General features: G+C 37.4%; 2 protein-coding genes across 11 annotated transcripts in view; both read left to right on the top strand.

The window, feature by feature from the left end:
• Positions 1-1,878, top strand: part of adam9a (ADAM metallopeptidase domain 9a) — an 88,536-nt gene extending 86,658 nt beyond the window's left edge. The window contains 1 exon segment of the mRNA NM_001004678.1: positions 1,735-1,878. Within this exon segment, the coding sequence (NP_001004678.1) occupies positions 1,735-1,752 (18 nt within the window). The 3' untranslated portion in view covers positions 1,753-1,878.
• Positions 1,879-13,430: 11,552 nt separating this feature from the next.
• The window catches only part of ogdha (oxoglutarate dehydrogenase a), a 64,113-nt gene continuing 52,788 nt past the window's right edge, over positions 13,431-24,755 (top strand). For 9 of the 10 annotated variants that reach the window (XR_012383764.1, XR_012383765.1, XM_005172469.6 and 6 more), the window contains exons 1-2: positions 13,654-13,735; positions 16,874-17,282. Coding sequence is in view for 5 of the 10 variants with exons in the window: in XM_005172469.6 (XP_005172526.1) it covers positions 17,058-17,282 (225 nt within the window). In the remaining 5 variants the exon portion in view is untranslated. 10 annotated transcript variants of the gene reach the window in all.

Below are 24,755 nucleotides of genomic sequence, written 5' to 3'. Positions count from 1 at the left end.
AATAATACATCTTTATATGTAGTGAAAATCTTTTTACATGTAATAAATGTATGACATTATATTAATATTCTACTCAAGCGATTTAATAGTATTTATTTGCTTAATTTTCTAATATCTTTTTAATTAATGATTTCCCACATTTAGTACTATAGTAATTTAAAGTAAGCAATATATTGTTTTTAAACCATAAAGTACTGGTAATTTGTTGTAATTATAGTTGCAACAAATTTAGCATTGCAAACAAATTAACTGGTAATAATTAATAATAATTATATATATATATATATATATATATATATATATATATATATATATATATATATATATATATATATATATATATATTTCTAACAGTTGCTAACAGTTTAGTAAAAGACAGTAGTTTACATTTAGATAATCAGTTAAGATAATATAATATATAAACTATATTATATATTGTTTAAATGATTAACTATAGTAGTTAATTTTAATGTGACACATTGATGTTTGCTTTTTATATTTTACAACAAAGTGATTTTAACCAAGTATGATAATATTAAGATCCTGAATTAGTTTATTACTATTAACCCTAAATTTAGACGGGTTATCATGATTTCTTTGTGTATGTGGACACATAAGTTAAGTCTTAAGTGCTTAACCAATTATTTTTATTTACATAATTTGAGTTTAGAAACGGCAGAGATGTTAAAATGATCGTTATGATATAATAATGATATAATGGGGAAACCATATTTGTGAAATTTAATAGGAGGCGATAATGCTCCTAAGGAGTTAGTTAGTTTGTCTAGATCATGTGTGCTAGATTGTATGTGCTTGAAACTTGTGTTTTTGCCGGTCTGCAGCTTAGTAAGGAGAGAGCAAATGTCTTGATTCTTCAGGCTGTTGATGTTGCTATCCACTCTGCAGATCTCTCGTACGGCTCCATACTGAATGTAACCCCAAACCATGATTTTACCTTCACCAAGCTTGACTGATTTCTGAGAATCTTGGGTCCATGCAGGTTCCAATAGGTCTTCTGCAGTATTTCTGATGATTGGGATGCAGTTCAACAGATGATTCATTGGAAAATGAATCGACCTTCTTCAACTTCCCAAATGATCAACTAGAAGTCAAGTTATTATATGTTGCTCTTACAACTGGCATCGACGACAAGACATTTGTCAGCTAGTGTAGTTTAAAATAAAATGAATTCTGTCATTATTTCTGACACAAAAGAAGATATTTTGAAGAACGCTGGAAACCTGTAAACGTTGACATTCATATTATTTGTTTTTCCTAATATTTAAGTCGAGGGTTTCAGCTTTTTTTAAAATATCTTATTCAAACAAGTAAAAGGTGAAGAAAAAATGCTGAATTTTCATTTTGTGGTGAACTATCCCTTTAACATGATTTAAAATAATAATAATAGCAAAAGTAAAGAATTTCTCCTGTAATTTTCAAGGGCTACATGACTTTATGCATGCTGTTACATCTTATGCCATAAGTACATTTCTTCCTCGCTGAAATGAGAGTGAAGCGACTGAGTTTTTGAATCGCATGGTTCATATACTTCTTTCTTTGTGCAGAGCATAATACCACACGGGGTAGATAAACCTATAAACTCATGCACGCTCAAACGAGCACACAGAAACCGCTCTATCATGTCTATTGTAAACCGCGTCCTCACACTAGGATCTTTCCATCATAGCAACATCAGTGCCATACAGTAAACGTCTGAAAACAGTGTTAATTTACATCTGTGTATTATGTTAATGCGTATGATTGACTAAATGAATGTCCCCTTCCTCCAACCCCCTTCTTTTTGTTTGGACTACTTCAGTGTGATGGTGATCATTTTGGTTTTTGCAATGAAAATAAAAATCACTGGTCTGTTTTTAATCATGATGTGCATTTTAAACATCATTTGCTCTGCATTACACATACAATCAGGTATGTAGGACAGATGCTGGCCTAATATTGCCATCTTTCATTGTACATATGTAAACGTAGAAATAAAAAGACATGCAGTTGAAGTCAGAATTATTAGCTCCCCTGAATTAATAGAACCCGTTTATTTTTTCACCAATTTCTGTTTAACAGAGAGCAGATCTTTTCAACACATTTCTAAAGATAATAGTTTTAATAACTCATTTCTAATAACTGATTTATTTTATCTTTGCCATGATGGCAGTACATAATATTTGACTAGATATTTTTCAAGACACTTCTATACAGCTTAAAGTGACATTTAAAGGCTTAACTAGGTTAATTAGGCTAACTAGGCAAGTAATTGCATAATGATGGTTTGTTCTGTAGACTATTGAAAAAATATATAGCTGAAAAGGGCTAATAATTTTGTCTTTAAAATGGAGTTTAATAAAGGAATAACTGCTTTTATTCTAGCCAAAATAAAACAAATAAGACTTTCCCCAGAAGAAAAAATATTATCAGACATACTGTGAAAACTTCCTTGCCCTGTTAAACATCATTTGAGAAATATATTTAAAAAAAAAGAAAAGAAAAACAAATTCCAAGGGGGACTAATAATTCTGACTTCAACTGTAAATGACTGTTAACAGCTCAAAAATGCGTTTTGGTGTTTCGTGACCCTTTAATTGTTTTCCAAATTTAAGTCAGATGAACATAAAACTATTAAGTTGTCCCCAAAAAAACTCAAGAATTGTTTTGATTCAGCTCATTTTAATAAGTAGTTTAAACAATCAGCAAAGCTGTATATTCAACTGTATATTTACTCAAAGGGCTCTTTTTTACCAGGTTTTCAAGATAAGTCTTTGGTGTCTACAGAATGTGTCTATAACGATTCAGCTCAAAATACCCATCAGATCATTTATTATACGCCGGCAGCTAGCTCTCTGCAACTCTCACATGGTCGCCCACTGAAGCTAAGCAGGGCTGCGCCCGGTCAGTACCTGGATGGGAGACCACATGGGAAAGCTAGGTTGCTGCCAGAAGTGGTGTTAGTGAGGCCAGCAGGGGGCGCCCAACCTGCGGTCTGTGTGGGTCCTAATGCCCCAGTATAGTAACGTGGACGCTATACTGCTCAGTGAGCGTCGTCTTTCAGATGAGACGTTAAACTGAGGTCCCGACTCTCTGTGGTCGTTAAAAATCCCAGGATGTCCTTCGAAAAGAGTAGGGGTTTAACCCCAGCATCCTGGCCAAATCTGCCCACTGGCCTCTGTCCATCATGGCCTCCTAACCATCCCCATATTCAATTGGCTTCATCACTGTCTCCTCTCCACCAATCAACTGGTGTGTGGTGTGCGGTCTGGCGCAAAATGGCTGCCGTCGCGTCATCCAGGTGGATGCTGCACACTGGTGGTGGATGAGGAGATTCCCCCCATTGTGTAAAGCGCTTTGAGTGCCCAGAAAAGCGCTATATAAATGTATTATTATTATTATTAGTATTACCCTGCTGAAAATGTACAGTTGGGGTCAGAGGAAACTGTAGCTGTTTTTGTAGCCTTTGCCTTTAAATGCAAATGAGCTAGTTATCCCCACCCACTGCATTACGTCAGATAAACAGCAGTCAGTAACAGACAGACACAGATGAAGCAAAAAACTAGTTTAGGAGTCAAAATACCACAGTACAGCTGCATTTACACTGCAGATCTTGATGGTCAATTACGATTTTGTGACTGTATCCGATTTTTTTGATGACCTGCTTACATCATCTTTTAAAAGTGACTCGTATCCGATCGTCTGCATTTACACAGCACACGGCAAAGGTGCAATGACCAGGAAAAAAAAGAGCGGGCTCTGACTAACAGCTGCTCTTTTCTCTAGTCCTGTATGTAATCTGTTCACAGCTTTTGACAAGCTGTTTTACAATAGTTTATGACAGAAAGATTCTCATTTGTCCAGCTTCTTTTGATATATAGGCTTTTTTAAACCTTTAGGCATCTTAAGGTAACGTCCATGGCGTGATTTATGCAGGGGATGTAGCTATGCACTAGTTTTATATTAGTTTATATTGATTACGTGGCGGACATTGCGCTCTCTTGCTCTCGTTAACATGCTTAAATACCTGTGCTATATGACAATATAAAAGCTGTTTAAATCCTCGTGTATACGATTTAAGGTTTGGGACTGGGAAGGTTTGCTGAAGTCTGTTCTAAAATGAAAATGTCAGACTTGACGTCATTCGCTACAGTTTTTAATGTCGCACGACTCGCATTGACAGGTGAAAATCCGATCTACTTGCTTACACTGCAGACACAAGAACACAGATCCGATTCATATCGGATAAATTTCCACATACGAACAAGGCCTGAATCTGATTTGAGTAAATCGGAATCCATGTGACTTGTTCCTGCTTACACGTACATGGGCCATATCTGATCTGTGCCACATGAGAGAAACAAATAGGAATTGAATTACTTGAGTGCAGTGTAAATGCGGCCTAAGACTGAACCAGGAATGTTCACAATGATTATTCAATGTATTTGTTGCGGAGTTTATTCAAGCGCACACGAATACCATAATAAAGTTCGCTGTACACACATGCATTTAATTTTGCTTTGTTTTTGCACGTCTACTTGCGCAAAATGTGACAGGATACAAGTTAATATCAGGGCTTGAAATTGCGACCCGAAATTTTATCTATGCGACCTCTAAATATATTTATGAGCATGTGTGCGGGTGCATAAAATTGTTGTGTGCGACCAGTTTTTACTGCAAAATGTTCACCACATGCGCGGATTCGGGAGACATTCACTCAGAATGCATCTTTGCACTTGAAACGCAAAACGCCTCGCTCAGAAATGGATTAAAACAGTTGTCATGTCAACTTGCTTGGGTTGGTGTCGTTGTTGTCGTGCGCGTACTGAAGAGCGGTGTTGTCGCACGCGTTCTGATTAGCGGTGTTGTCACACGCGTTCTGATTAGCGGTGTTGTCGCGCGCGTAATTTAAACGGGGGGGGGTGGAGTGTACTCGAGCGGTGTTGTCGCGCGCCTACTGAAGGGCGGTAGGGGGGAGGGGGGCGGTGTCGCGGGGGCACTTTTGATCATTTTGGTTGGGCACTTTCTATCAAAGACTAAAAAGGGCACAGGTTGAGCCCTATGTGTGCATGTGCCTGTTGCTGCAGTAAACCAAGCCAAGTCTGTAATGCTTGCCCCGCCTTTGCGCTCTTCTTATTGGCCCACTGCTCTAGAACTGAATGCGAATGGATTGGTTAATATCAGCTGTCAATCACTCAGGATGACAGGGAGAGCTACTACTGCGAAAAATTGTTAAGCGCTGAAGATGACAATGAAAATAACACTGACAGATTTCGTTTTTGAAACCATGGCATCTAAAGTTACAAATAATGACACATCTTAGTAGTGATCATATACATGTTAATCCACCATCTACACTTTTCGAAGAGTGGATAAAAGACTTCCATTGGCTTCAAGTCCCGCTGTGGGATGGAATTTTCAGGTAACTTTGCCACATCCAGCACGAGAGCTTCTGCTTAATATTTCATTTAATCGCCAGATGCTGTCCACCGTGCAAGTGGCAGCTATATGTCAAATGTAACACCACGTACACCATCGCAAACGGGCTTACACTGAGTAAATTAATACCGCTACTCATGAAAAGACCGGTATTGCTATTAACATGACGTATGCATATAATAAGGTACAGTATATGTCAAAAGCATCAGTGCAATATCAGAAAGCACCCGTGGGAACAGCACAGTTATACCGTTAACAGATTCATTCATGTCAAGCAGTGCGTGCAGGGCCGGTGAGCGGTCCCTGTATCTTTTGGTCACTCAGTTATGTTATAAAAATGTGTTTTCTTGTGATAACGTGCATTCGACATATTTTCCTCGCGCATGCAAATATATTTTTTGGCTTGTTTGATTAGTGTTGTTTTCAAATGCAATAAATATGTTTGGATAAAACTTGTTACGATGCTTCTAATTGGTGGGTGTGACAAAATTTTGGCTGATGCGCCTAAAGTTAGGAGCACCGGTGCTACCAAGCAAAAAGGTTTATTTCGAGCTCTGAATATACACTGCTATATGAATATTGCTACTGTACAAGATAACCTGATTTAACATTCACAAACTGGGTTTCTTGTTGCGTGTTTGAACGGCCATTGTTTATAGTTGTACCGACACTGCAGCTGTGCTGATTCCAGCAGTTATGAATTACATAGTGATTTTACTGTCTTTTATTTATTAGAAACATGCACTGTTTTAAACATGTTTTAAACTCGTAAGACTCATTCTTAAGTGGCAGCTGATCACAGAGAGTTGGAACAGACCTCTTAATCCCAGTTTCTTTGCAAATCCTGTCTTGTGGACATGATTATACTCATTACTAGGCTCACATGGAATCTGCACGCGCAGAATTCCGCATATTTGTAGCCCATCATTGATTCTGTTTATTTACTTGTGTTAATGTGTGTAAATTTATATTTATTCAGTTTTTATATTAAATACAGTAATATTATTGACTAATATGAAAATATTTATATGATTTATTTACAATACAGTTTGTCAAGTAATTTCTAAAGTCTTTTAGTAGATATATTATTTGAGAGACTTGCTTTGTTTACCAAATAAGTGGATTTAATTGGATTCGCATGGTAAACATTAAACTTAAAATGGTATTACTTTTTATTTTTATATATTAAGGTTTTAGTTATGATACTCCCAAAATTATTCCGCAATATCCACAGATTTTTAACACAATTCTGCGCAGAAATAGCAAAAAAATGTCTGCAGATTCCGTCTGGCCCTACTCATTATTATGTGGACATGTTAATATGGGCCTGTCAGTTGATTCATTGAGCAGGAAAAGCTGCACTTCTACATCACGTTACGAAAATCACTGGGATTTAAAAACTATTTTAACATCAGGAAATTAAAATAAAGAGACTTCTTGTGTTGATATCACTCCAATATATCTGTGTGGACACAACAGCTAGCAAATTTTGCATTATAGGAGCCATTTAAAGCTAATTATTGGATCATCATATTAGCAAAATTAGGGTAAATAAATCTTATTTGAGCCAGATCTTTTCAGTGAATCAGTGTCATGACCCTCTTGCTCAAATTGTTGCTGATCATAAAAAAATTACACGTGAATCGTTGATGGTTTAATTCTATTTTGTGTACTGTTGCTTAAATATAGTTAGGCTTTCCAGAAAATATGACTAATTCTCACTGTTGTTTTCTTATAGGGTGTCCGTGGGGTCTTAAAGTCTTAAATGTCAAAAACTAAATTTAAGATTTTAATATGCTTTTAAATCTACTGAAATATTGTGTTGTAGAGCTTAAATCTTTTTTACTTGTTCATGTATAGCTACCCAATCTGGCCAACACTAATACAATCACCAACAATCCATCTCTGTAAAACTTACAACTTTTATATAAAAAAAGTGTGTGTATATATATATATATATATATATATATATATATATATATATATATATATATATATGTGTGTGTGTGTGTGTGTGTATTCATAAATAAAATAACTCAATTAAATTCATTACAATAAAATTTGTTTCTCAATGTATTTACTGCTGAGGATACTGACCTTATCTATCTATCTATCTATCTATCTATCTATCTATCTATCTATCTATCTATCTATCTATCTATCTATCTATCTATCTATCTATCTATCTGTCTATTTATCTATCTATCTATTGTTTTTTTAGTCCCTTAGTTCATCAGGGGTCACCACAGCAGAATGAACCGCTAACTATTTCAACATGTTTTACACAGTGGATGCCCCTCCAGCCGCAACCGAGTACTGGGAAACACCTATACACTCTCACATTCGTACTCACTCATACACTACGACCAATTTTGTTCATCCCATTCACCTATAGCGCATGTCTTTTGGGGAGAAAACCCATGCCAACATGGTAAGAACAAGCAAACTCCATACAGAAATGCCAACTGGCCCAGCCGGGACTCAAACCAATGACCTTGCTATGAGGCAACAGTGCGGACCACTGAGTCACCGTGCTGCCCCCTGTTAAACAGTACTTGGAAAATCTTTTTAAAATAATAACTGTCACATTATGTCATCAATTGTATATTTTTATAACTGAAATTATTACTGTTTTTAATCTCTAACCAGCAGGTGGCAGAATTCTACTTCTAACACCTAGACCTATATCCAGAAACACCTCATTTTTAATTTACATCATTGAAGCAATCCTAAATATGTAATTTGGATAAGCAAACTGTTGGTATACCGGTGGTGAGTAAATCTGCAGAAAATTACCAATTATCCATAAAGCATAAAGACAATGCTGAGAAATAATAGTTCCACACACACACACACACACACACGTATATAAGTTAACTGTCAAAACAAATGTGTAACAACAGCTACACTGTATCAATATGTGACAACCTGCAGGAATGATACAATGAGTCATTCTACAGAAATGTCTGCTTTTCTTTGCCTAGACGAAAGTATAGGATGAAAGTAACAATGTTATTTACCGTCACAGGCCACTTTAGTCCAACTGCGCGATGATGCAAATTTTTTATCAGCCAATCACATGGCAGCAACTCACTGCATTTAAGCATGTAGACATGGTCAAGACGATCTGCTGCAGCTCAAACCGAGCATCAGAATGAGGAAGAAAGCGGATTTAACTGACTTTGAATGTGGCATGGTTGTTGGTGCTAGACGGGCCGGTCTGAGTATTTCAGAAACTGCTGATCTACTGGGATCTTCATGCACAACCATCTCTAGAGTTTACAGAGAATTATCTGAAAAAGAGAAAATATCCAGTGAGCGGCAGTTCTGTGGGCACAAATGCCCTGTTGATGCCAGAGGTCAGAGGAGAATGGCCAGACCAGTTCCAGCTGATAGAAAGGCAACAGTAACTCGAATAAGCGCTCATTACAACCGAGGTATGCAGAAGAGCATCTTTGAACTCACAACGCATCCAACCTTCACGCTGATGAGCAACAGCAGCAGAAGACCAAACCGAGTGCCGCTCCTGTCAGCTAAGAACTGGACACTGTGGCTGCAACTCATACAGACTCACCAAAATGGGACAATAGAAGATTGAAAAAACTTGGCCTTAGTCCCTTTATTAATCTGGGGTCACCACAGTGGAATGAACTGCCAACTTATCCAGCACATGTTGTACGCAGCGGATGCCCATCACTGGGAAACACCCACACTCTCACACTACTGACACTTTAGCTTACCCGAATTACCTATAGCACACGTGTTTGGACTGTGGGGGAAACCAGAACACCCGGAGGAAACCCACGCAAACAAGGGGAGAACATGCAAATTCCACACAGAAATGCCAACTGCGAAGCCAAGGCTCGAACCAGCAACCTTCTTGCTGTAAGACTAGAGCACTACCCACTGCGCCACCCCCGAATACTAATATTCATATTTATTTTTCACCTCCACATTAACATTTTGCATTGTTGGATTGCGTTTGAAACATTTGATGAAAGTGAAATTCAAAACAAAAAAGCCATTCAATATTTTTTTTTTGCGAAATAAAAGGACAAAATATGTTTACATTTAATATTAACAAAGATCATAGTCTGATATAAAAAAAAAACAAGATTAAGCCAATAAATCTAGCAAATATTGTTTTGGTACTTGGGTCAAAAATAACATGTGCAACCTTTGTTTAAAGGGCACTTATGATGAAAATCAACTTTTGTAAGCTGTTTGGACAGAAATGTCTGTATGTATAGTGTGTTCACTGTCATACTGAAGTGACAGAAACTCAAGTCATTTTTTTTTTATCTCCAGGGCTCGGTTTTTCAAAAGTAATCCACTAGGATTTTGGATAAGGGATTGGATCAAATCTTGAAAATGGGTTTTTCAAAAGAAAAAACGGATTACGTAATCGGATTAGATCACGTAATCCAATCTTGGCTTTGATCCGGATCAAACCTTTACTTTGGGTTTTTCAGACCTTTTTTTGTAGGATCTGGATCACTTTGATCTAAAAACCTGGATTAAACTGATCCCATCAGAAGGGTGGATTTAGCGTGGATTTCATGCCCAAAATGTAATGAAAACTTAAAAAATGTATTAAATAATACTATTTTTGGATCATGCAGTATCTTACGAGATATACTGTTTATTCATAAGGTTTTAATTTTATTTGTTCATCTGTCAGGCTATAGTAAGTATAGGCTTTAATGTATTCAGCCTTTCAGTATCGGCGTACAGCAAAGTAGAAAGAGTTTGGCCTCATAAAATAATCCCCCAAACAGCTGTCAAAACTGACCAAAAACAATCAATTTTATTCTGTCACTAATTGATATATATATATATATTCATCCCAATGGAAACTATTTTTCTTTTTAGAATATTTATTAGTGATGCATGCAATGATTACAGAATAACAAAAAAAAATTGCAAAGAATGGCAATCGCTGATATTTGAAATCACTTTCAACAATTGCAAAAAGAGACTGAAAGGGTAGAAGCACAGCTTCGTCTGGCAGAGAAACGACTGACTCTAACCAAACTGCAGCAAACCAAGGCCAATGACTTGAGATTCGCCTCCTAAAGGCTACGCTCAGACAAGCTGCTCTCTCCACATCAGATGAGGAAGTCGGAAATTATTGTGGAGTTTTTGACATTAAATCTTTTTTTGATTTACATCTATATTTGAAACTTATTATAAATATCCTCAATGTACAGTGTTGTAGGTCTCAGATGAGTGGACTGCTGAAAGAGGATGGGGTGGGGTTTTTCTTGTTTTTATTATTTATTATTATTTTAATAATTATTAAATTCTTTTTAGTTTTCATTTCAAATATAAAAAATAAAGTTATATTGGCCCCACGCTGGCTATTCTATTCTATTCCTGGGCCCGGTTTTTCAAAAGGTTTAATCTGGATAAAATTGATCCAGATTTAGTAATCCTGTTTTTGTGATCCGTGATCACGTAATCCAGCTTACTTATTGAGCCAGTTTTTCAAAGCAACATCGGATTGGATCAATCTGATCCGGACAGGAACTTTTCAGAATCACTAAATCTGGATAACCACTGCTCAATCACAATGTAGATGGATAGATAGGCCTATGTAAAGAGCAACAAGTAGAATAGCCAGTGTGGGGTCAATATAACTTTTTTTTTTTTTTAAATAAAAACCTTACCCCATCCTCTTCCAGCAGTCGGCTCATCTGAGACCTACAACACTGTACATTAAGTATATTTATAATAAGTTTCAAATATAGATGTAAATAAAAAAGGCTTAATGTCAAAAACTCCACAATAAGTTCAGACTTTCTCATCTGATGTGGAGAGACCAGTTTTCTGAGCAAAGCCTTTAGGAGGCGAATCTCAAGTCTGGCCTTGGTTTGCTGCAGTTTGGTCCGAGTCAGTTGTTCCTTTGACAGATGAAGCTGTGCTTCTGCACTTTCAGTCTCTTTTTGCAATTGTTGAAAGAGATTTTAAAAATCAGTGATTGCCATTCTTTGCATTTTTTTTTTTGTTATTCTGTAATCATTGCATGCATCACTAATAAATATTCTAAAAAGAAAAATAGTTTCCATTGGGATGAATATATATATATCAATTAGTGACAGAATAAAATTGATTGTTTTTGGTCAGTTTTGACAGCTGTTTGGGGGATTATTTTATGAGGTCAAGCTATTTCTACTTTGCTGTAGGCCTATACTGAAAGGCTGAATACATTAAAGCCAATAATGTTGCCTGACAGATGAACAAATAAAATTTAAAACTTATGAATAAATAGTATATCTCGTAAGATACTGCATGATCCAAAAATAATATTATTTAATACATTTTTAATTTTTCATTACATTTTGGGCATGAAATCCACGTTAAATCCACCCTTCTGATGGGATCAGTTTAATCCAGGTTTTTTGGATCAAAGTGATCCAGATCCTACAAAAAAGGTCTGAAAAACCCAAAGTAAAGGTTTGATCCGGATCAAAACCAAGATTGGATTACGTGATCTAAACCGATTAGGTAATCCGTTTTTTCTTTTGAAAAAACCCATTTTCAAGATTTGATCCAATCCCTTATCCAAAATCCTAGTGGATTACTTTTGAAAAACAGGGCCCAGACGTTAAAACATGATCCAAATCCCAGTGATCTTGAGGCCCACCAATACGTGATGTAGAAGTGCAGTTTTCCCCACTCACCGAATTGATTGACAGTTGACATGGTTCTGTAATAACATTTAAACACATGTCCACAGAACATTTTATGCAAAGATACTGAGATTAAAATATTTGTTACAACTCTCTGTGATTTTTATAAGATTTATAAGTTTAAAACGTTTTTATAACAGAGCATGTTTGTAATAAATAGATAATAGAGTGGTAGATAAAGTCGCTATATTAACCGCTGTAATCACCACAGCCGCAAGATTTTATTAAACGCGCACATATGTATGTGTGTGTACTGCAAACGACATTTGTGTCTGTAAGACTTATCATTTCAGAAATGCTTGAATGAACTCCATAAATACATAAAATAAACTTACTTTGCATTTTTGACTTGTGACCTTATTTCAACTTCATCCATGTCTGTCTATCACTGACTGCTGTTTATCTGATTTAACGCAGGAGAAGCAGACACACATGTGGGAACTGTGGGTGGGGAGAAGCAGCTCATTTGCATTTAAAGCCACAGGCTACAAAAACAGCGATGTATTGACCTTATTCTTTAATGCGGAAGTGTGCTCGTTTTTTACGATTGTTTTCGAACTTCCGATTCAGTTGCCTATGGAAGAAATGACTAGGAATAAAAAAACGTCAGAAAACAGTCATTAAGCAACGAAAAACTACTTGCTCTACTAACAAGTGTGTCCATGACTATACAGACAAATTAGAATAATGAGAAAATATCAGTTTGCAACATCAAGCAGCAAAACAAATTGTTTGAGACGAGTGAATGACACCTGAAATCTCGAGCCAAAATGGTTCAAATGGCTGCGCCCGCTCGTACGCGAAGAATAATGTGAATTCAGACACTAAAATTGGCATATTCTGGAGGCTGTAATAAATCATCTGATGGGTATTTTGAGCTGAAACTTTACAGACACATTCTGGAGACACCAAAGGCTTCTCTTACATCTTGTAAAAGGGGTAAAATAGGTGCCCTTTATAGTGACATTGCAATGAAGTTGTTCTACATTGATACAAAATAACACCTGATTTTGATAGAGCACACTTATGAGTTAGTAAAAACTATATTTCTGTCTAAAACATTATCTTTTAAAAAAACGTTTTTCATGTAAAATGGTACTTTAGTCGCTACATTTCAGCCGACATTCTGTGAAATACATTTTCTCATGAAACTTGTTACTTTTGGTAATTATAAAATTTTTACAAAAACTTAAAAATCATTAAGCTGTCATGTATGTGTTTTCATTCAATTAATTCTGAGGTCATTTTTACATACCAAAGAGCTTGTTTCTGTGGAATGTTCCTATTAATAAACTCGTCGTTGGCAAGGCAACATTGTTCAGTCAGTCTATTCGCCAAGGCGGATCCAAAAACGCTAATGCGAGACAATAATGCCCTTACACCCTTTAAAGAACTCGCTTTAGATGCTCTGTCTATCGAAAGGAGAGGAACGAGTGAATACTCGCTTCATTAAAGTGAAAACGTCACGACAGACCTTTAAGTGACGTTGCAAGCGCTGACGTTTTTATGACGGAGCTGATTCAGTGGTCTCGGGTGTCGACTGTCACTCTGGCGAGCAGTGCAGGTGGTCAGCGGAGCTTTTACCAACTCAACAGCTGCTGACAAAAGTAAGGGTTTTCTCCTTCTTACTGCAACTTACACTTCATCCCAAATGTACATGCAGAATATGGCAAATGCTGCACGAAAAGGCGCGATTCTCCCTTATTTAATGTGTGTTTTAATTTACACAGGTTGTGTGTTCTTGTTTTCTGTAAACCAATATATTCAATTAACGGTATATGTGTTAGTATTTAGGAAGAAGTATACTAAGCTGTTCATTTACATAACAACATGCCAAATCGACCTTAAATTAGCTTGTTATTGTTGCTAGCTGTAGCTGTTAGGTGATGTGGGTTATAATAGAATCACGTTTGTGTTTTTTGGTTAACTGCACCGGTATGCTTTTCAATACACAGTGATAACAATAATCCACCAAGAAATAGCGTTAATTAGTATGTTTGAGCTCTTTTATTGGGCTATTTGGCGGTTAGCATGGGTTGCTAATATCTTCTTGGGGTTCCCATGTTTAGTGAAAGGACAAAATGATTGACATTCGCCGTGACCATTAGCGTTCCGCTGAGTGTATCCGGTGGGCGGGGTTTGAGTCTACAGCCAATGGGCGCTTTTGACGTTACAGAGTGGGCGGGCGGATCATCACTGAAGGGGAGTGGAATGTGGACGCAAGGTCAAAACATAGGCGTGTGGAGGGAGACTGGGTGTCCATGTTTATTTCAACCTCATGGTTTTACTGTTTTTCACTGAAGCGTGAAACGAATTGTGTAATGTATATTTTGTAGAGTGTACTTTTTGTTTGCTTACAGTGGGGAAAAAAAGGAAATCAATGTTTCATACTCAAACATTGGGAAATAACTTTTTTTTTTGTAAATTTGCATATGCCATGTTGTGTTGGGGAAAAATAATTAATTAAGTCAGACATAAGTTTGTCTTCAGGGCATAACATTTTGTAATGTGATGTTCTATGAACCTGGACACTGCTTTTTAGATAACGTGACTAGGCATGGCCCGCTATAAGATTCTGACAGTATGATAACCTTTTATAACATGACGGTTTCACAATATTATGATTACTGCTCTAAAATATGTTCTTTTTAAATGTCTGAATAAAAAACAAACTCTTTTTTTTCAGCTTTAAACACAATGTATTTTATTTTTAGAAACTTTTAAAATATTTTGGAGCAATAAATATGTCAAGCTAAAGAATTCCAATGAATCATTGACTTCTGCTGTGTTCGTTTTCTTCAAAAACACAGATTTCTTTACAATTTAAAACGGCATCTATGTAAAACTTTTTTTTCTGCTGGAGATACTTTTGTCCTAAAAAAAAAAAAAAAAAAAATATATATATATATATATATATATATATATATATATATATATATATATATATATATATATATATATATAAACTGTAGGAACATTATAGCAGAAAATTTTGGCGGTTTTAAAACCTTGACTTTTCCAAACTGCGGTAAACCTTAAAAACAGTTATTGTCTCATGCCTAAACATAAAATGATGTCTTCATGCAAATATTGTATGTTAGTAATCACTTTATTTGCGTGCATTGTTTACAATAACAGAGGTTCAGTATTAGAACAGGGTGTCCGCTGGGTCTTAAGAAGTCCCAAAAACAAAAATGTAGGCCTTAAAAAGTCTTAAATCTACTGAAGTGTTGTGTTTTAGGTCTTAAATTTTTTTTTCAACAGGTCTTAATTTTCCTTTGTTCATGTATAGCAATTTGGCCAACACCAACAATTTGGTAAACTTTTTATTTAGGAATGTAATTTTTAACTCTTATTTACCATAATGGTTTAATTATTTACATTGCAACTACATTTGTTTAAAAGTTATCCATGTATTTACTGCTAAGGAAGATGACCTGGGGTGCGTTTCCCAAACAATGACGTAACTCACAGCTAAACTATCATAGTAATCCAATGATAAAAAACAAAATCCAATATTAGTTTTGGTAAAATCATGCACTCGTTAAATATTAATTGAAATACATGTAAATGACACATATAGGGCCAATATTTCCTTTACAAATATTATTAAGACCATTACATATTCTATTCTAAAATATAAAATCACTTACAAAAGCTAACATGTATTCTAATATCATATATAAATCTTATAAATAAATAAATAATGAGGCTACTTATTAATAAATTAAATTAAATATTTATTATTTATTAGGAAATGAAAATCCTACTTTATTATTAATATTAATAATGTTAATGATGATAATGATTATTATTATTAAGTAGAATATTGTTTATTTATTTAATTAAACGATTTATTAATCGTTGGAATGATGGATTTGGGAAATGCCAAATCAACGACGTATGTTTGTAACAGCGGAACTTGCGACCTTAGTTGACTAACAATGGTTTTTTGGAAACGCACCCCTGGACAGAATATTGTGCATACATTTAGTTTATTATAGTTTTTTAAAACCTTTAAAGCTTTTTTAAGTTGTTTTTTTGTTTTGTTTTGTTGAAAGTGCATGTATACAACTAGAACTTGCTTGTTTTGGCACAATATTTAAAATATTTTGCTCAGAATAAATAAAATAATTTATTTTAAATTATTAAATTATTATTATTGCATTATTAAATTATTAATAAAAAGTTTGATAGGGCAAATAAAAATCTTTTCCCATTCCATTAGAAAAACTCCTTAGCATTTAGCCCAGTATATGTCTAAAATGTCATTCAAAATGGTCTTAAAATGTTTTAAAGTCTTACATTTAACTTGCAGAAACCCGTAGAAGCTTCAGAAGTCATTGTTTTAAATTTCAGTAACTTATGTAGTATTTTCAGTTGTTTTCAAACACTGTAACTGAGAGTAAGCCACTCTGGCCAAATCATCAGACACCATTTCATTCCACAAATCACTTATGCACACCATCTTTGACCATTTAGGACATAATGTTCTCTATAGCTCAGTTCTTATCAGGAGCCTGAATAGCTCTTTGACCTTTGACAGAGCTCTGAAGGTGGCCGTCATGCTACGTAAACTACTAAACAGCATTTACTGCGTAAACAAAAAGCAGATTACATTCTGAGCTGCATCAAGATGTTTTGCTGTCATGATGCAGATTTAAGCTTAACATTTGTAGATTGTAACTCATTAAAAACTCATGTTTGCCACACCTTTGATTGCCTTCTCTGCTCTTTTGTTCCAGAGTGCAAAACACAGATTGGATTAACAGTTCAAGAGCTTTCCGGACTTGCCCATTCTTTCCCAGGAAATCAAAACACATTTTCCATTACGGCAGAAGACGGGAGCTGACACTTCTCTCTTCTGTTGTACTACTGAGGACATCCAGGAGATTGTGAGTGTGGGTGGCACTCGTTTAAAAGACTGCGATGCACCGCTTAAGGACTTGTGCGGCACGGCTCCGGCCTATAACGGCCTCACAGACTGCTAAAAATCTATCACAGCAGGGGCCGGCAGCCACACCTAGGACGTTTCAGCCATTGAGGTGCTTCTCGTCACCTGTGGCAGCAGAGCCGTTTCTGAACGGAACCAGCTCTAATTATGTTGAGGAGATGTACTATGCGTGGTTGGAGAATCCCAAGAGTGTGCACAAGGTAAGGAGCGAAGGACATGGAGTTGGATTATGAAAAGAAGTGATGATGCCTCTCTGACGTCCTGTCTCTTATGTTCTACTGTTCAGAAAAGGTTTATAGAATATTCTAATCCAAGTATGCACACTTAAGCCCTGTTTTCGTTAAAAAAACACATCTTTTTCTCTCTTCCCTGCTAAAAAAATCTAGCTTAAACCAGCCTAGGCTGGTTGGCTGGTTTTAGCTGGTTGACCAGCCTGGTTTTAGAGGGGTTTTGGCCATTTTCAGGCTGGTTTCCAGCCATTTCCAGCCTGGTCAGGCTGGAAAATGACCAGCCAAATCCAGCTAAAACCAGCTTGACCAGCCTGGTTTAAGCTGGACATAGCTGGTTTTGGCTGGACTCCCAGCTTGGCTGGTCAAGCTGGTTTTAGCTGGTCATCTTCCAGCCTGACCAGCTAAGACCAGGCTGGAAATGGCTGGAAACCAGCCTGGAAGTGGCCAAAACCCCTCTAAAACCAGCCTGGTCGACCAGCTAAAACCAGCCAACCAGCCTAGGCTGGATTTTTCTGCAGGGTATTTTGGCCATCCACACTGAGATAGCGTTTTAAGGTTACAAAAACATGTCTTTTTAAATATGCTGTCCTTTGTAAACGGATAACTTTGACAAAGCTGTTGCAGTGTGGACTGAAACCTGAGGCTTTCGAAATTGATGACTCATTTATTCATGTGATGCATGGAGGCATGTGACAAATTCAGCTAACATGGTGGACTACATTGTAGAGCAGATGTTTTGGATGCCCTCTATTTTTTTGACCGCATTATTAAAGATGTATAAAAAATAGAAATAATTCCATAATATTAAGCGTAGTTACAGGTGCAGTAGGTGATTGTCTTCAGAAACATTTTTTGTTGTGCTAGTTGAAAGTCTCTTCACAGTACAATAGTAATGATTACAGTAAATGATCTAAATGTGTTTATATGTATTTTTATATTTTGGGTAAAGCATAAAGCTAAAAAATGTTCATCCAATTAAATATTGTCGGGCCGACATCTCCCATAATTCCAATAAGCAGCTCAGACTGTCTGTCAGCAAATGTAGATTCGGACTTCTGCGCATCTGTTCACTCAGATCTGCCATTCGCGCGTGCCCGTCGGCGTAAGCGCCGCGCGGTCACGAGACGGACCGGGAGAAATCAAATGCTGAATTGAAACTTTAAAATTTGTTCAAGCGATTTCCCAAGTGTTTTACTCTTAAAAAAAGCATAAATATATTTATTTTCCTCGATTGGTTCAGGCTAAGTGCGTCTGGCCAAGCTCCTCTGTCCAGGTAATGGGTTGGGCGATGTCGACCCATTTGGCATCGTAGGATGTCTGATGTGAAACATCGTGATGAATGATGGCATCGCCGTCATAGGCAGAGGTGAATTAATCATTTATAAATAATAATTAATTACTTCATAACAAATTATTTATTTGTAGCCTTCCCTTTTAACTACCTGACCCACATGTTTTTTGTTTTTTTCCCATAAACAAATCATAAATAAATAAAGATAAGTTGCACACAAAATACCACCTGTCAATCACTTTTTCCGCGGGAGGTTGGTCAGTAAAAAAAAGGTGCACAACCAACAGTATCTGAGGTCCTCACTAAAATGACTAAGTACAAGTTTGAAAGTAGAAGACTGAAGCAGTGTACTGATGATGTGACACGCTACCTGATATATTCAAAAGACTGAAGAGTCTAGAGATAGAGACAAGATTATTAAATATAGTGAGACGCAAAATTGTCCGAAGTGTACTGCTCTCTGGAGCTCAAGTGAGTGCATGACAGTGTGTGTGTGTGTGGTCACGTGATGTGCGATTTCAGTGGACAGAGGGCTGTTCAGAAATGCTAGGTAAAACACTATGCTAGGTGGATGTGGATCATTTTTGTTCTAAAATGGCATTTAAAACTATGCCGTAGGGTCTAAGTGTGTATTTTTCGTGAGCAGGTTGGGGGCGGGGCGGAGAATCGGCGATGCCTGCTCAGCATCGTGTTGTCTATTGGCTATCGGCGATGGACGATGGCATCGTCTGTCGGCCCAACCCTACTTTCCACATGTAGCGAAACCATAGAGCAGGGCTATTTAATTGGCGCCCCGCGAGGCAGTTTGTTCCAGCCCCCCAAACAGTGTGACCGAGACCTCAAAGATAAATTTAGTTCAGTCGAAAAACAGCCACTATTGGTATGATTTGATGTGCATCTGTTCAATACAGCAGGAGCTGCAGTTGAAGGCTGCGCAGAGCGCGAGTCCGCTGACATTATGCGAGTGAGTGGCGCGTGCAGCTGAAACATTTGGATACTTAATTGTAAAAGCTTCTCAACACCACGTTTTTGTTGTACGGAACGAAACTGCTGCAACTAAACGAAGTTATACCACCTGTGCGCTAGTTTAAAGTTCCGAGTTTATAGCTATACGAAGGCTAGTTTGTTATTTCCAGTATTAGAATAATGCCAATATGCATGTGCAAGCGAAGCAATGCGCTCCCACCTTTCAGATGCGCAGAGTAGAAAACATCTCACGCTGTAGCGGTGACAGTTGTAAATGGCTTTCAGTGCAATGTAAACAAAAGATATGTTAGACGAATTATTGCAAATTAATAAAATTATTATGTGTATGTATGAACGCAGATGATAACAGCTGTTCATTGTAATGCAATGTAATGTAATGTGTATTTTGTAATGTAATGTAATGTGTATTTATATAGCGCATTTATTGTGTATGGCCATCCACCCAAAGCGCTTCACAATCATGAGGGGGGGTCTCTCCACACCACCACCAGTGTGCAGCATCCACTTGGATGATGCGACGGCAGCCACAGGACAACGGCGCAAGTGCGCTCACCGCACCAGCTATTGGTGGAGTGGAGAGACAGTGATAGAGCCAATTATGTGAAAGGGGATGACTGGGAGGCCATGATCGTAAGGGCCGATAGAGGGACTTTGGCCAGGACACCGGGGTTACACCCCTGCTCTTTCACGAGAAGTGCCATGGGATTTTTATTGACCATAGAGAGTCAGGACCTCGGTTTAACGTCTCATCCGAAAGATGGCGCCCACTGACAGTGTAGTGTCCCCTTCACTTTTACTGGGGCATTAGGACTCACACAGACCACAGGTTGAGCGCCCCCTGCTGGCCTCACTAACACCACTTCCAACAGCAACCTAGTGCTCCCTACTGGTCTTCCATCCAGGTACTGACCAGGCTCAGCCCTGCTTAGCTTCAGTGAGTAACCAGTCTTGAGCTGCAGGGTGATATGGCTGAAATGCTTACCTATTATAAAGCTTAAATTTACATTAGACATGATAACGGTGAAGCCATGATTATTCTTCAAACTTTAATCATACAACCAAAATCTATAATTGTTGCATCCATAATTGTTATGCAGTTCAAATCAAAACATATAATGTGTCTGAATGTAGAAGAAGCCTACTTAAGCAATACACTGCTTTTGTTGTGCTATGAAATTCAACATTTTGAATGTTTGTAAAAAAAGAAAAAAAAAACATTGTACAATTCAGTGATGCTATGTAGTTTTAAAATACAATATTTTAACATTTTAATGTAGAAAAATACAACGTGGGTGTTTAAGGAGCAAAAATACAGCGTATGGGCTCTTATATGCTGTTGTGTCTTCACTCATGTTGCAAGTCATATCTCTCCGGTCCCTCATTAAGGATGCTTTACATTAACTGGCCCCCATGACAAACTAATTGAATAGCCCTGCCATCCAGGATAATGCAAGTTTGTGTACTCCTGGTTCAAGAAAGACGAGTTTAAACAGTGGCTAAAGCCTGTCGCTGTAAACAGCCACGTAATTTATTCTCATGTACTCCATTCATATAAACTACAACTGTTTATTAGCAGCTGTTTATTAAGTTAAAGGTTTGATACTGATTAGAACTTGAAGTGGCGACGAAAAAGACTTTTTGAGAAGATTTAAAAAGTCTTAAAAAGGTATTGAAATTACCTTTAGAATTACGCTATATACCCTGGGTGGGGAGGAGGTTGGTGATGCTGGCTCAGCGTTGTGATGTCTATCGGCCATTGGCGATGGACGATGGCATCGTCTATCGACCCAACCCTACTTTGTATGTATTATTGATGTGACCATTGCGAATTATCACATTGCGACATCGATGCTGAAACGATATATTTTGCAGCCCTAGTTTGAACATGCTCTGTATTGCCTCTCTTCAAAGAACATGGAAAGTTTACTGGGAGATATTGTTCAGTGGTGGAAGCAGATGATAGTTGTGTTACAGACCGTACATTTTGCTGCAATGTTTCAAAGAGAAGTAATGTAAATAAACAGCAGGCGCATTTTGGCCAGCGGAGAAATTAAAATGATCGTGCCCAACTGAGTCTGGTTCTCTCAAGGTTTTTTTTCTTCACTCCCATCAAGTGAAGTTTTTTTTCCCTCTCCGCTGTCGCCACTGGCTCGCATGGTTCAGGATTGGTAGAGCTACGCATCGATGAATTTGCTCTTCAGTGTTTGAACTCTCAGTAATAATTAAATCACACTGAACTGAGCTAAATTGAACTGAACTGAACTTAAATACTAAAAACTGAACTACACTGTTCCAGTTACTATGACCATTTATGTAAAGCTGCTTTGACACAATCTACATTGTAAAAGCGCTATATAAATAAAGCTGAATTGAATTGAATATGACAAAGGCAAAAGGCTCTTGTGTCCGTGCGCATGCGCAGAACATGAACGAAAGCGTTTTCAGTCACTTTAGCGTGGATGACCATTTTTTAAAAAGAATTGAAAAGGAGCAGGGCGGCGCAGTGGGTAGCACGTTTGCCTCACAGCAAGAAGGTCGCTGGTTCGATCCTTGGCTCAGTTGGCGTTTCTGTGTGGAGTTTGCATGTTCTCCCTGCGTTTGCGTGGGTTTCCTCCGGGTGCTCCGGTTTCCCCCACAGTCCAAAGACATGCGGTACAGGTGATTTGGGTAGGCTAAATTGTCCGTAGTGTGTGTGTATGTGTGGATGCTTCCCAGAGATGGGTTGCGGCTGGAAGGGCATCCGCTGCGTAAAAACTTGCTGGATAAGTTGGCGGTTCATTCCGCTGTGGCGACCCCAGATTAATAAAGGGACTAAGCCGACAAGAAAATGAATGAATGAATGAATGAAAGAAAACGAGCATGGACCTGGGGAGTTTTGACCAAAATGCCGTTTTTAAATTTATGATGTAGCCTTAGGCCCTGTCTACACAAACACTGGTATTTTCAAAACCACACTTTTTTTTCCTACATTGTTTTACTGTTTGTCTAAACGAAAACGCAGTATCAAAATTCTGGTCTGAAGTTTTTTTTAAACTCCGGGTATAGTGTGGTTGGGTGGACACTACAACCAGAGTTTTCCGTCTCATGACTTCAGTGTTTGTGCCGTTTTCTCCTTTCTGATTACCCAACATGGCTGGGTCCACATCAAACGCAGAAGACGTGAAAGAGGCAAATTCCATCTGTTTGCGTCAAACACATTGCGTATTTCTCATAGTTCGACCGCGGGACAGTAATCTGACTATTCTCACATTTACATTGACTTGCATGGAATATACTTATGAAATATACCTATTCTATATAATATTATAATGTCTTTGTAAATGACAGGTTTCCCACAGACGGCAGTTTCCCCCATATATGTGCATGTGTGTGTTTTCTGAATGAAAGCAGTAGATAAGTAGATTCATTCAGTGCCAGCAAGAGGTACTACAGGAGCAGTTTCCCAGCAACAGCGGTAAATAAACAGTAGACAGCTGGTTACCATCACAGATACACTCTTGTAAAATTACCTGCACCCCATTTCGAATGAGAACATGAAGAGTGATTTGTTAGTTTGGTACTTCCAGTACTTGGTTACCAGGGCCCTGTTCTATAAAACAAACTTAAGAGAACAAAGCCAGGCTTATTTTGGTTTGTTAGCCTTAATAAGCCTTAAGTTAGGCTTAAAAAACGGTGGATTCTGTTTTAGATCCGAAGTTTGATTTATGTGTAAAGTTGCTTGACCTTCAGGGCTTCAAGACAGTAACATGCATCTAGACCAGTTATCCTCAACCACCGATCTGTGGATCAATTGATATAATTATTTCAGTTTTATTTATTATCTGAGTCTAAATGATCTTCTTTTGAAAATTGACCGTATTCTCTCGCTTAAATCTCTGTCACCAAATGTAACCCACAAGCAGCAGAATGAGTAAGAAATAGACGTCTTTGGAAAATTTCTTTGCTGAAGCCTAGTTCACGTTACAGGATTTTAAGCCTAATTTGAACCGATTTGGAAGTTAATGAGCTCGCTGACAGATCAGGGTGCTCGGCGCTCTGCAGTATTTATGTGTGAACTACTGAAGAACGCATCAAAGAGGCTCGCTGACACCTCGCAGACGGAAATCCAATATCTAGCATGCTAAATATCCCAGTGCAGTCAGCCGACTCGCCCCCATGTGCAGTCAGATGTAGTGATGAGCTGCAGCCAATGAGAGAGCATATCAACATGAGCTGAATGGCCTTGTGCTCCGAAACGTCTGTGATTGGCCAAAATGGGCATCGATGCACTCGCTTCATTCTGTGTTTTCACAGACACAAGAGTAGGCTATATCAACCGTTGAACTAGAATTCTGTAACTATTACAATCACCATACAACTGGTCATTCTTACAGTTCTCCTATAAGATTTCATATTGTCACATCATATTTACTTTCAAAACTTATATTGAGATATTAAAATTAAGCTTTGAATGTCTGTCATCATATTTTATGACACCATTATCCTAAAAATATTATCTTTTTGGTAATACAGCCTATAAATATGTATTTAAACTAGAACACTCAAAGGTCTGGTCCTTGCTTTCATTTTCACTTTCAAACAGGTGCTATTTCACGGCACAGAAAACGCTGTTTTGAAAGATGTATCTGAAGTAAATTTATGTTTATCTGTCAGAAAGTTATGTTTATGTTATGACGTTGCTAGGCAAAACATGCATGCGTATTTAAAGTCACAGTGAAAAGTAACAGACATCCATGCAGTCATTTTGACTAATATGGTAATTAAAGCTAGTAATGCTCAATTCTTTGCTGTTTGTATTTAAAAAAAAAAAAAACAACAACGCTAGAAAGAAATGCACAGATTTTTAGGAAATGTCAGGGTGTCATAGATATGTTAGTTTTATTTAAACGAGTCATTAAATTACAAAAATTTAAAACTCTGTTTATCGAATAGCTTGAACCTTGCAGATGAGTGATTGATCTGATCAGCTGATTGGCGATGTTTTTAAATGCTCCTTTGAAAGCTTGAAACGCTGTCAGTGATGTCAGCACACAAGAAGCCAATGGTGTTCAGCTTTTTCAAATGGCTCCTCCCTCAACATTTTATTTGCTGTGGTTTAGTAGCTTGACTGAGCTGTTGGGGAATGAGTTGTTGTCAGATCATGTAGTGTGTGACCCTCCTTTTGT

This window comes from Danio rerio, chromosome 8 (assembly GCF_049306965.1).
Source record: "Danio rerio strain Tuebingen ecotype United States chromosome 8, GRCz12tu, whole genome shotgun sequence".
Taxonomy (NCBI): Eukaryota; Metazoa; Chordata; class Actinopteri; order Cypriniformes; family Danionidae; genus Danio; species Danio rerio.
This window is presented reverse-complemented; position numbering and strand designations above follow the sequence as displayed.